Source organism: Emys orbicularis, chromosome 16, assembly GCF_028017835.1.
Source record: "Emys orbicularis isolate rEmyOrb1 chromosome 16, rEmyOrb1.hap1, whole genome shotgun sequence".
Classification (NCBI taxonomy): domain Eukaryota; kingdom Metazoa; phylum Chordata; order Testudines; family Emydidae; genus Emys; species Emys orbicularis.
In genome coordinates this window covers 28,303,543-28,316,807 of record NC_088698.1, presented here as the reverse complement: position 1 = coordinate 28,316,807, position 13,265 = coordinate 28,303,543, and the positions used below count along the sequence as shown (strand labels likewise).

The 13,265-nt window shown below is 39.0% G+C and overlaps 1 protein-coding gene across 1 annotated transcript in view; it reads right to left on the bottom strand.

Annotated features, from left to right (window-relative positions):
* Positions 1 to 4,138: 4,138 nt before the first annotated feature.
* MAPKAPK5 (MAPK activated protein kinase 5) overlaps positions 4,139 to 13,265 on the bottom strand; it is a 32,375-nt gene continuing 23,248 nt past the window's right edge. Inside the window, exons 11-14 of the mRNA XM_065418040.1 lie at positions 12,952 to 13,082; positions 7,811 to 7,926; positions 6,828 to 6,932; positions 4,139 to 6,441 (exon numbers count right to left, since the gene is read on the bottom strand). Coding sequence (XP_065274112.1) covers positions 6,347 to 6,441; positions 6,828 to 6,932; positions 7,811 to 7,926; positions 12,952 to 13,082 — 447 coding nt within the window. The 3' untranslated portion in view covers positions 4,139 to 6,346. The remainder of the gene's footprint in view (positions 6,442 to 6,827; positions 6,933 to 7,810; positions 7,927 to 12,951; positions 13,083 to 13,265) is intronic.

The following is a 13,265-nucleotide window of genomic DNA, read 5'->3' as shown; positions in this document are numbered from 1 at the left end:
CTGTGAAAGGAAATTTAGGCTCCTAAACTAGGAAGGGGATAACACTTATAAAATGTTACTCCCGAAACTTTTGCTGCAATGGAATGGCCCAGATCGTGTCTGTTTCTCTTCGTGCCTCTTTGAATGTGAACATTCTATGGCATGAAGCTCAGAATGCAGCCATGTGTTCCCCCATGCAGGGATGGGCATGAAATGGAGATTTGGATCCCTGGGATTCTACTCGATATAAATTTGGAATGAATAAGGCAATGGAAAGAAAGGGTGGTGAACAATGCCTCAGTCACTCATTGGGACCTAATATAGCAACAAGACACACCTTGGGTTATTAATTAATGCTTTTTGGCACACTGGCTAGCGTATTGCCCGTTTCTAAACACCCTATTGCTGCTCATAAGCTGACATTTTATATATATATATATATATATATATATATATATATATATATATATATATATATATATATATATATATATATATATATATATATATATATATTTTTTAATTGTTCTTTTTGGAAAGTGGGTTGCATGCATTGAGCAATGCAGCCTTCTGCTCTGAAAGATATTCTCACAGTAGGGTGAGAAAATGAAGAGGCTTGTAAGCTTCCTGCCTGCTACAATTTTACATATATACAGCTTGTTTGTGTTTTTGTAATCTCTCTTTTTAAGTTACCAGGACTTTTTAGGCCTGTTCTTTCCTCCTTTCTCCAGCAACATGGATGCTATGTCACAGCAATGCTTTATAGATCAAATAGCCACTCACTTTCTATTATGCTAATGATTAAAAATAGTTTTACTGAATAGTTAAGTTATTTACAATTGAAAGTGGGTTGGAGAGGCAGCAATGCCCCAAAATTGCTGTTACTGTGTCCTCCCCATCTCCCTCCATCCCCAGCCTGCCTATCTTCAGCACGTCTCCCCTCCATTCCCTGTCAACTTTAGGAGTGCAGAGATTTCTTAAGCATTTTTCACTGATGAGATCCTCATTGGGTTGGTGTCACGGTGTAGCATCAATTAGAATGTGCCTTTGGACAGTCACTCTTTTCCCGTCTTCCTGCCATATTCTAACAGGGCTCTGAAGATATCTGACTGATATCAAATGCAGACTGTAATACAGTGAAGTATGAGTTAACTACCCAAGAAGCAAGAAAAAACATCAGTCTCCTAGTAGAGGGTGTTCTTTACTGAAAGGTTGAACAAAATTCTACGGGAAATCTTGGGACAGTTCCCATTTGTGTAAAGTTCTTATAAAAGCAACATCATTCCAGAGAGAAATTGCAACATAGTGAACTCAAAACCTTGCAATGCCTTCCTTTGCTTCAGTTTCATTTTCTTTAATGCAATGCCTTGTGAGAGTTTTCCCTTTATGCAACTCATTAAGGAAATAAGAATAACTAGTTTCTGCTTCCAATAATACCCTTACAGCGTGGGGTCACCAAATGTAAAAGGAGACATCAGATTTAAAACATTAAATTGAGTCTTAGCTACCATAGTAGAAATGCATCAACTTTATCTCCCCAACTCAAAAATTACAGCTACAGTAAGTTATACAGTAGAACCTCAGAGTTACAAACACCAGAGTTACCAACTGACCAGTCAACCACACACCTCCTTTGGAACCGGAAGTACGCAAACAGGCAGCAGCAGAGACAAAAAAGAAAAAAAGCAACTACAGTACAGTACTGTTTAAATGTAAACTATGAAAAAAATAAAGGGAAAGCAGCATTTTTCTTCTGCATAGTAATGTTTCAAAACTGTAAAGTCAATGTTCAGTTGTTTATGTAAACTTTTGAAAGAACAACCGTAACTCTTTGAAATGTTTGTAACCCTGAACAGAGTTACCAACAACCTCCATTCCTGATGTATTTGTAACTCTGAGGTTCTACTGTATATACTCTGACAGAATGGGGCTAAACTGTATTCTTATTGAGTGCATAATGCTGCCATCTACAGGGAAAGCAACTGAGGGTCCTGTGGCACCTTTAAGACTAACAGAAGTATTGGGAGCATAAGCTTTCGTGGGTAAGAACCTCACTTCTTCAGATGCAAGTGCTCCCAATACTTCTGTTAGTCTTAAAGGTGCCACAGGACCCTCTGTTGCTTTTTACAGATTCAGACTAACACGGCTACCCCTCTGATACCATCTACAGGGAGGCATCATAGTTACTAAAGAAGAGATGACAGGTTATCTTGCCCCACCTATTATCAGTGTGAGATGGTCACCTAGCTTTATTTTCTGGTGCTTTGTCTAGCCCAGTTTTGTAGCTTGCCCTTAAACACAGCACATTTTATCTCAAAGCACTTTACAAATATGAATAAGTTAGGCCACCCAGCACTCTTGTGAGGTACAAAGGAATGTGACTATTCCATTCTACTACAGGCAGGTAAAACTGAAGCAGAGAGGTCAGATGACATAGTGAGAGAAACAGAGCCCAGTTGTCCTGGGTGTGGACCACAGGACTGTCCCTTTCTCCCTTTTGGGCTACAAAGATTTAAATTCTGCCTTGATCCAAACAAAAAAGCCAGATACCTTTTAAGTTTAGTAAAATCATTTTTTATGTACACTGATGAATAATATTTACAATCTAATACTGATCCAAAATAAACTAATATTACAGATAACACTGAAAAGGAGAAATGAAAATATTCTTAATACACAGAAGTTAAACATGGCACATGAAGGGTTCCAAGAGAGATTTCCAAAGGAAAAACACGTGGTAATGATATCATTTAACAACTTCCTATTTCCAAGCCAACACATTCTCTTTCTAGACAAGTTCTTCTAATCTTTTCTTTTTTAAATAGCCCCAAACAGTCAAATCACAAGATAAGCCAGATATATATTTTAAAAAAAATATATAAAAGGTCAAATGATTTCAGGCAAAGATTTATTTAGAGTTTTATTTAAAAACAAAAAGAACCCCTCGCATAGTAGCTTCCTTTATCCTTTGTGTTTTTATAAAGAAAGATTCTTTTATGGGGTACCATCCATCAGACCCTTTCAATTCAAGATATTTAAAATATTAGTCTGCTAAGGAGAACTGGTGGAGTTTATTACCAAATCAAGACAAAATACCTGGCAGTTTCATCCACTGAAAAATAAAAATATAGGGCAGAAAAAATAAAATTTACTTAAATATTTAAATGAAATCCATTAGTGTATTTAATTTTAAATTTTTTTGAATTCAACTTTAATTTTTAAAAAGTAAAATAAATCATTTTCTCATTTTATAAAGCCATTTGACCTTCAGTTTCAACTACTGTCACCTTAATCTCTTCCTTCCGACGCATTTCAGATTAATCTATTCTCAATTACTATATGGACAATATCAAAGTAAACTTACAAAAGGCAGTTTTTCCACCAGAGACTTGGAAATTTGACTTCTCCCCCTCCAAATCTGCAACGTTAAAATACTGAAACCGTTCTAAGTCAGGCCTGAATTTACCCATCTTGCAATTATTAACGGCACAAAGTCATCCTGTCATTTAAATAAATTAAAACCGATAAATGGAGGAGGGACTCGGTCACAATGCTCAGTAACTAGCCAGCCAGTTGTAGGTCTTCCTTGCCATTTTCTAGCCCTGGTTTGGATTTCTCCTAGAAGTAGTTGCCATAATACTCTAAGGTTTTCTACAAAATGGATATTTTGTATTGTGGAAACAGTTTGAAGCTATTTCTTACAGGTGATTACAAAATAGCAGCACCAAAGGGGTTTTTGGGAATCCCATCTTGGCTTCGCTTCCAAAGCAAAGCAATATGGAAATACCAGGTCACTGGTTAAGGCAGTAGTGCCCAAAGTTTGGCCCGTGGAATTCTACAAGGCAAGCCTTGTCATGATCACCTTTAATACTGGAGGCAACCTGCATGAGAGAACAGGTCCCTGCATGCTATACTCCATCTTGCTCACAAAGCAGAAATTGGTTGGATCACAAGAGAGCATGGCATTCTGGGACCAGTATTTTTTGTTGCCCAGCATTCCATATTAAAGATGAGGATAACTACAATCTGATCCATTTTATATGCGAGCTACAGGTGGCCTTATGCTCCTGGGAAGATGCCAGTGTGGTGCTCAGTGGGGCAAAGTTTGGGCCTCCTGGCTTACAGGATAAAGCTTCAAAGCAGTTTGTGGGGAATTAGCTACACAATCCCTATTAAAATGATGTGACTGCCTTGTTTAATTCTCCATACACCATGCTTAAAAGTTGACAATTAAGATGTCCCAGGAAAAACAGACGTTGAGTGAAAGTTTAAAACAATCTCAAATATTTAAAGACTTTATGGATGTTGACATGAGCGAGAGATTAGTGCAAAGGAAAGGTGTACCATCCTGACGCCTTGCAGCTGCTACTACGGAGAAGTGAAGAATGCTCATTTCTGCTAACATATTGTACCTATGCCTTAATTTGGAGAGGGCATCTCTTTTATGGAGGACGACAGTTAAAGTATCCATGTTCCATTTGTCCTATGGACCACAGCCTTGGAAGTTATTCCCATCTCGTATACTTTTATGGGGCAGGACTGTTACTAACCAGAACTAGCCAGAGATCAAGTTCACTTTACCAAAAAATTAGGTTTCCAGCAAGGAAATATAAAACCATTATTCATTGCCTGCTAGTTCACTACCTTTCTCATTAGTATGTATCAGTGCACAAGTATTCCATGTAGTGTTTAAGGATGCTATTCTTAGTAGGCAAAAATCTCCCATTGTAGTCAGGAAAGGTGCTAGCTAAGTAAGGACTGTGTCCTAAAATTGCAATAATCAGGCAGTTTAAAGCTTTAAGCAGTGGGGGTACTGCTGGAAGGGATCAAAACAGCCGACACACAGACAAACTGAAACATCTCCTTTATGTAGGAAAAACCAAGTCATTGTTTACAAAATCCTACAAAAAGAATCAGATGCACCTTTGCCAGCCAAAGCAAACAGGTAAGAGGAAGTCTGATTTAGAAAAAGACAGAATGTGGCCCAACTGCCATACTGAGTACACTGGGAGATTTATGGCTCAGGTTGTTAAATGTAAACCCAAGAGTAATGAGCTATGAAATGTAACAAAGTTCAAGAGTAATTACTCCTAATAGCCCTGAATTGGCACTTCAGGCTGCAGACCATACTTTCTCTGTCTGCACAGGTATGGTACCAAAATATCTCTATAAAAAGCCTTCAACGAGTCTCAAAAGAAAGGAAAGTATCAGAAAATAGAAAACTAGAAATATTTACAGATTTATTTATTTTTTAAATTATAAAAAAGCAGATTTTTTTTTTTTTGGAGCCAAAGTTTCAGACTAGTGTAAGGATTTGCCCTTGGTGGCCTTCACAGTATGCTGCAGCATAGGGACCTGAGTCGGGGGCAGCTCTGGGTCAATCTCTCCCCAGGCAGATGAAGCTCAAGAAAATCACAGAGCGGATGTGCTTGGACTCCAATGAGGGACATAGATGGATGACCACTAGCCATCTCGCACAGCAGCACTGTGATTATACACAGGATGATCCCTTCCAGCCAGGAGGACAAGCTTGATTCTGTGCTTCTACAGGGTTATATATTCCAGAAGGAAAATGGTGGAGTGGTGGAAAAAAAACAAAACTCAGGCTCAACTATTCATCTGGGGAAAAGGCAAATAAATCCACCCACATGTTGCTGCCTGAGGGAGAGATCACTATTAAAATAAAAACAATAAGCACAAGTTACTGAAGTTCTCCCCTACTATTTTAAAATGAAGACCAGGCATCTGATGCTGAATTACCCACTCAAGTCCTGGTGAAGCCAGGAGCAAGATGTGGAGCTGGAGAAGAGAGGTACAGAATTACCAATCAGAACTGAAAATTATAGCAAGAGTATGGACTTGAGTACGTGTCTCCTTAGCAATGCTAAGAGTGGCTCTTGGGTTAGCTGGCAGAGGAGAAAGTTATTCTGCTGTCACTACAAGGCTGCAGATTTTAGGTAAAAAGGATGCCTATGAAGTTTGTTCCATGGCACTTGCTTCAAATATTTACTGAGCAAAATGCTAAAACTGTAGTTGTCTCAGCTGTCTGTATAGCAGACGGAAGGCTGCTTCTGCATCTGGTTATTAAGAAAACAAACGGTCTTTAACAATATAATTTGTCCCATTCAAGGGACTCATGAATTAACAGTACATGAGTGATCATATATACCTTGAGGAACTGAGTTTTTAAAAAAATATTACAGTACCAATGATTTTTGTATCTACAACTATACAGGATTTTCAAGCAGTGTGGAAATTTAATGAAATAATTATGATTTATTAATTTACATAAAAAATATTTTACAGTTAAAGAATAGCTTTCAAATGGTAAAAAAAAAAAAAAAAAAAAAATAGTAAGAAGCTCTAGCTATTGTGAATCATGGGAGTTTGTCTGCTCTTCAATAACTTGTTTCACTATTTCTGCCAGCTTTAGCCGGTCCACCTTATCTGTGAATCCTCTGCCTGAAATTAAAGAAAAAGCAAGTCAGTTTCAGTGTGGTGCCGGGAGGAAAGCAGACAGTCATAACTGGCTGAATACAAACTGATGCTTTGATCCCGGACAGTAACGCTTAGGGTAACATTTTGAAAAGCCCCCAAGTGACTCAGAGGCCTAACCCACATTCAAAAATCAATGGGACTTAGGTGCTTTTTGAAAAGGTTACCTCAGCCTCAAACATAAAATTTAAACGGGTTTAAAAAAACTATTTAATTCATGCTCTGTGCTGGCAAAACTGACACCATTGGGGCCATCTAAGCCTGAATGGATTTAAAACAGGTTTGTTAAAACGGTTTCAAAACATACCCTGCATATAAGAGCAGTCTCTGTCTTAGGAGAAGGCGCCACTTACCATTCCAGCTGAAGCTCTGTAGAGTGTCTCGCAATAACTTACACTCCCTATTATATTTCCATGCTTCCTGCATCACTTCATTCAGTTTCTCATCTTCATTCTCTCCTATTTAAAAGAAAGACAAGATAAAACAGATTTGTCATATAAATTCTCAGCAAAGGATGCACCCTTCTTTTTCTCCTGCATACTGGTTTGGGGAGCAGAGGCTTTGTTTAGAAAGCCAGTTTAATAGCACCACATGCCACTGTTAAAGCAAGGTGTTAACACTTTATTACACAGGTAATTTACAATCCACATGCTGTTACAAACAGCAATCCTATTCTTGTAATTGGAAAGTTTTGCAGTGATCTTGCCCACATCTCAATCCCTCCTTCTCCCAGGTCTCCATTGGGCCGTACCAAGAAGAATCCATGTAACTGATTTGAACAGCAACTCATTCCCCAGGCTCTGTAGATCTGTCTTCTATCCTCTCCTGCCTCTTGACCAACAGGGTGCTGATTTCCTTCAAAAGGCTGCACAACTGACAATACGCACCTCCACAGATCCCCTACAGTGGCATGTGTGACTCCCAAGCACTGGAAGGCTCTTCTAGCTAGACATCCCATCACACATAAATCAGCAAAGGGTCGCACAAAAGTTATGCATATGAATCAATCTTCTGCAATGAAGTTTCCTGTATAAGGTGTCCTAGAGATGCACATTCTAGGGCAAAAGGGCATTGATTCATGTGTGTGTTAGCTTTGCCTTCAGGGCTGGTAAAAATGGACAATTCCAAAGATGCTGGGCTTTCCTGCAAGGAAACTATTGTCCTATAGCTATAAAACAAGCCCCTTTAGGACTCCGTGTCAGACAATCTGCTCCCTGTCTCCTGAGACTGACTATTACAATAGGAATGCTGGGCATACTTCTTCATTGCTGACACAGGGGCTAAACTGGCACCACAGTAAACACGCATTAGCTTTCTTAAAAGCGGTGACCTTTACCAGCCTGTGGTAGAATACACTGTGCAATGACATCTCTGAGTTTTTCCAGAGCCACATTGGAATCGTCGCTTCCATTCTCAGGATCGTGGATATAGACACCATCCTTCGGTTTAGTGCTGTAACAAATGGGAGTGAGAAGGAAACACTATGACAGTCTGAGCACAACACAGCCATGTAACCAAAAGCCAAATCTAAGAAGAAAATAACTGCTAATAGCAGAAGTTTGAAAGAAGTCTGATCATATCCATTACTCAATACATAATTCTGAACCCATGTATATTTCTCTTATGGGATCTGGAAACCTGTAAAAGAAAGTTAATATCCTAATTGTCAGATAAGTAAACTGCAGTAGAGCGAGATTAAGTGGTTTGCCCAGTGAATCAGTGGCAGAACCTGGAACAAATCTTGAAGTCCTGATTCCCAAGCTGTCCTGCTCTAACCGCTTTCTTATAGCTAGGTCTGCTCCATTCTAACTATAAATGATATAGAATCGTAGGACTGGAAGGGACCTCGAGAGGTTGTCTAGTCCAGTTCCCTGCACTCATGGCAGGACTAAGTATTATCTAGACCATCTCTGACAGGTGTTTGTCTAACCTGCTCTTAATCTCCAATGATGGAGACTCCACAACCTCCATAGGCAATTTATTCCAGTGCTTAACCACCCTGACAGTTAGGAAGTTTTTCCTAATGTCCAACCTAAACCTCCCTTGCTGCAATTTAAGCCCCTTGCTTCTTGTCCTCTCCTCATAGGTTAAGGAGAACCATTTTTCTCCCTCCTCCTTGCAACAACCTTTTATGTACTTGGAAACTATTAGCATGTCCCCTCCCTCTGTCTTCTCTTCTCCAGACTAAACTAACCCAATTTCTTCCATCTTCCCTCATTAGGTCATGTTTTCTTTAATAATTTTTGTTGCTCTTCTCTGGACTTTCTCCAATTTGTCCACATCTTTCCTGAAATATGGTGCCCAGAATTGGACATAATACTCCAGTTGAGGCCTAATCAGTGCGAAGTAGAGCGGAAGAATTACTTCTTGTGTCTTGCTTATACATCCCAGAATGAGGTTTGCTTTTTTTGCAACAGTGTTACACTGCTGATTCATATTTAGCTTGTGATCCACTATGACCCTCAGATCCCTTCTGCAGTATTCCTTCCTTGGCAGTCATTTCCCATTTTGTATGTGTGCAACTGATTGTTCCTTCCTAAGTGGAGTACTTTGCATTTGTCCTTAATGAATTTCATCCTATTTACTTCAGACCATTTCTCCAGTTTGTCCAGATAATTCTGAATTTTAATTCTATCTTCGAAAGTACTTGCAACCCCTCCCAGCTTGGTATTGTCGGCAAACTTTATAAGTGTACTCTCTCCGTCATTATCTATATAACTGATGAAGATATTGAACAGACCTGGACCTGTAACTGATTCCTTCGGGGCCCCACTTGATATGCCCTTCCATACATTTAAAACTAGAGATTTCAAAAAAAATTTCAACTATTTTTCCAAACAAAATGCCATAATACAATGTAATAAAAGATTCCAACTACCTGAATACAAACACTATTTGGGGAAAAAAACAAGAAGAGTAGCTACTCTGCTTCTAACCACAGCAGAAGAAAAAAAATTATACTCAATTTCCTGTACTTGTAAGAACTAGATACTTACACTCCATCTGCTTTTACTCAAATGGAAAGTTACTCTATCCAAAATACCATTACAAGTTAGTCTGTTGCTTCCAATTTTTGAATTTTACGTGTATTACCTGCTCTGAAGTTCACATACTGTTTGATTATTAGCCTTAATTTGAACCTTTGTCATTTTAAGTGGTGTCAGATGTGTCAAAAGAATTTTTTTTCTTGTTAAGCTTAAATTTTAACTCGTTGGTAGGTAGATTGCGAAGTGCCTCTTAAGCCCTGTCCATAAATTCCTAATACAATATACCAAACTTATAAATAAAAAAATAATAGATAACAAATGGAAGAAAGCAGAAGCTGACAGTAATGAATATAAAAAAAGTTATGAAGTGTAGAAAATTGATAAAGGAAGCTGAGGGACACAGGGCAACATCTATGGCCAACAGTGTTAAGGATAATAAAGAGTTTAAAAAATATATTAGAAACAAAAAGTATTCTGGCAATGGTAATTTGCTAGAAGAAATGGTTGAATTATCAATAATAATGCAGAAATGGCAGAAGTGTTCAATAAATATTTCTGTTGTATATTTGGGAGAAAAATATGATATAGTTTCATCATACAGTGATGATTACATTCTTTGCCTTGCACTAATATCCCTGGAGGATGCTAAACAGAAGCTAGTAAAATAAGACATTTTAAAATCAACAGGTCCAAGAGTTTTAAAAGAGCTGGTTGAGGAGCTCACTGGATCATTAATTTTGCTTTTCAATAAGTCTGAGAGCACTGGGGAAGTTCTGGAAGAAAGCTAATGTTGTCCTAATTTTTAAAAAGGGTAAACAGGATGAACTGGGTAATTATAGGCCTGACAGCCTAACAGCGACACCCTGGGCAAGATAATGGAGAGGCTGATAAGGGACTCTATTAATCATGAATTAGAGGTGGATAATGTAATTAATTAAATCAACATGAGTTTATGGAAAATAGATCCTGTCAAACTAACGATTTTTTTTTATGAGATTACTAGTTTGGTTGATAAAAATAATAGTGTTTACAGAAGTCTAAGTATATTATGCCAAGTATCGTACTTGGTACCACATGAAAAAGAATAGTATAAAATTAATAGAGCACACATTAAATGGATTTAAAAACTGGCTAACTGATGGGTCTTAAAATGTAACTGTAAACAGGGAAGTGTCATTGAGCGGGTGTGTTTCCCGTGGGGTCCTGCAGGGATCAGTTCTTGGCCCTACATTTTTTAACAGTATCAATAACCTGGAAGAAAACAAAAAGTCATCACTAATAAAGTTTGCAGATGACACAAAAGTTGGGGGAGTGGTAAATAACAAAGAGGACAAGTCACTGATTCAGAGTGATCTGGATCGCTTGGTAAACCGGGCACAAGCAAACAATATAATACAGCCAAATGTAAATGTAACATCTGGGAACAAAGAATGCAATCCATACTTACAGGATGGGGGACTTTACCCTGGGAAGGCAGTTACCCAGGGTATGTCTACACTACCCGCGGGATCGGCAGACAGCAATTGATCCAGCGGGGGTTGATTTATTGCATCTAGTCTAGACGCGATAAATCGACCCCCGAGCGCTCTCCCGTCGACTCTTGTACTCCACCGCCGTGAGAGGCGCAGGCAGAGTTGACGGGGGAGCGGCAGCAGTCGACTCACTGCAGTGAAGACACCGTGTTGAGTAGGTCTAAGTATGTCAACTTCAGCTACGTTATTCATGTAGCTGAAGTTGCATAACAGATAGATTTCTCCCCCCCCCCGCCCCCCCAGTGTAGACCAGGCCTCTGAAAAAGATTTGGGGGTTATGGTAGATAATCAGCTGAACGTGCACTCCCAATGTAATGCTGTGGCCCAAAGAGCTAATGTGATCCTGGGATGCATAAACACGGGACTCTTGAGTTGGAGTAGAGAGGTTATTTTACCTCTGTATTTGGCACTGGTGAGACCGCAGCTGGAATACAATGTCCAGTTCTGGTGCTCACAATTTAAGAAGGATATTGATAAATTGAAGAGGGTTCAGAGAAAAGCCATGAAAGTGATTAAAAGATTACAAAACATGCCTTATTGGGAGAGACTCCAAGAGCTCAATCTATTTAGCTTAACCCAGAGGCTAAGAGGTGACTTGATTACCATCTAAGTATCTACATGCAGAAGAAATATTTATGGGCGCTTCAATCTAGCAGAGAAAGGTAAACATGATCCAATGGTTGGAACATGAAGGTGGACAAATTCAGACTGGAACTAAGGTGTACATTTTTAACACTCATGGTAATTAACCATTGGAACAAGTTACGAAGGGTCATGGTGGACTCTATATTGCTTTGAATTCTGAAATCAAGACAATGTTTTTCTAAAAGATCTGCTCTATGAATTATTGTAGGGAAGTTCAATGACCCATCAGACTAGATGATCACAGTTGTCCCTTCTGGCCTTGGAATCTATGACTATGAATGTTTCAACTTTATGCCAACTATTTAGATCTAATTGTAATATCTAGGCTGGACTGACCAACAGCTTTTTAAAGTCCAGAATTGAGAGAAATTCTTCTTCAGATCAGACTCTTCCTCTGCCCTGCAATATTGCTATCTTTCACTATGTACTCATAATGCTCCTTTGGCAGGGACATGGAAAAGATTTTTTTTAAATCAAGGAACTGACTGACAATAAGGACTGAACGGGGCTAGAGATCAAGGTGACAAAACTATTTAGTAAAGATTAACAGCATGATCTAGAGAAATAGGTCTAAGGGATCTAAGAATAGGGTCAGAACCAGACATGTCAAACCCATGAAAAAAAACACAGAAACTGGGCTTGTTTTTGGCTTAATTGGCTTGTGAGTTGCTTGTTGGCTAGCTTTTGGCATGTAGCTTGTTTGGCTTGTAGTCTGTTGCTTCTTTTTTTTGATCGGCAAGCGGGAGCAAAGGGGGACAAGCAGGGGTGAGAGTCAGGGGTGCACAGTGGGCCCACCATAGTTCTAGACTGCATGCTAGGGGGATCTAGTCACAGAGTGTTGGGATTCTTAGGGATTGGCTTGTTTTGAAATGGGATTAGCTTGATTTTTTTTGGCTTATTGTGAAAGTTGGGGTACTTATTTACAGCGTGAAAGTTGGCAACTGTGTTCAGAACATGAGAGTGCAAAACCAGGGTCTGCCTCTGATTTGTTGGGTGCCATATCACTTCTCCTACCTGCCTCAGTTTCCTTATATGTAAGATGAGGCTAACACCACCATTTTCATACCTCACAGAGGTGTTGGCTGGAGCTGTGAAGATGCTATACATGTATTATGGTTACTAGGTTTGACTCCGGCTGTTTCAGCACAGGAAGTAGGAACTAGCCAACCAACCAACTAGACATTTTAGGAATTTCAGTCAAACAAATCTTAACAGAGGTTTAAGTGTTAAACAACAATTGAAGCATCCTGACTTCTGACATTTAGGAATTATTAGATTGTAAAACATTAGAAATTTTTTTTTTAGAAAGTTACCCTAGCAATTTTCTCTTGCGTAGAATTGGATTGTTGACAGAGTGGAGGGGTTTGAGGCTGACTTTGAGGTCTTGGATTCTCATGTTAGCAAGCTGTTCTGCGTGAGCCTGTTGTATCCCAGCAACCATTGCCTGGAATGGAAAAAGTTACACATAGTGTTTTAATTAGTTCCTTTGTGTATAAAAGGCCAATATAAGCCAGTACAAAAACAGTTCATAAAAATCCTGCACACATTTCAGGGATGCACAATAAAATCATGCTTGTGCTACACAAGACCAGCTCAGTACTGAGCAGTGACCCTGTGCTGGATAATA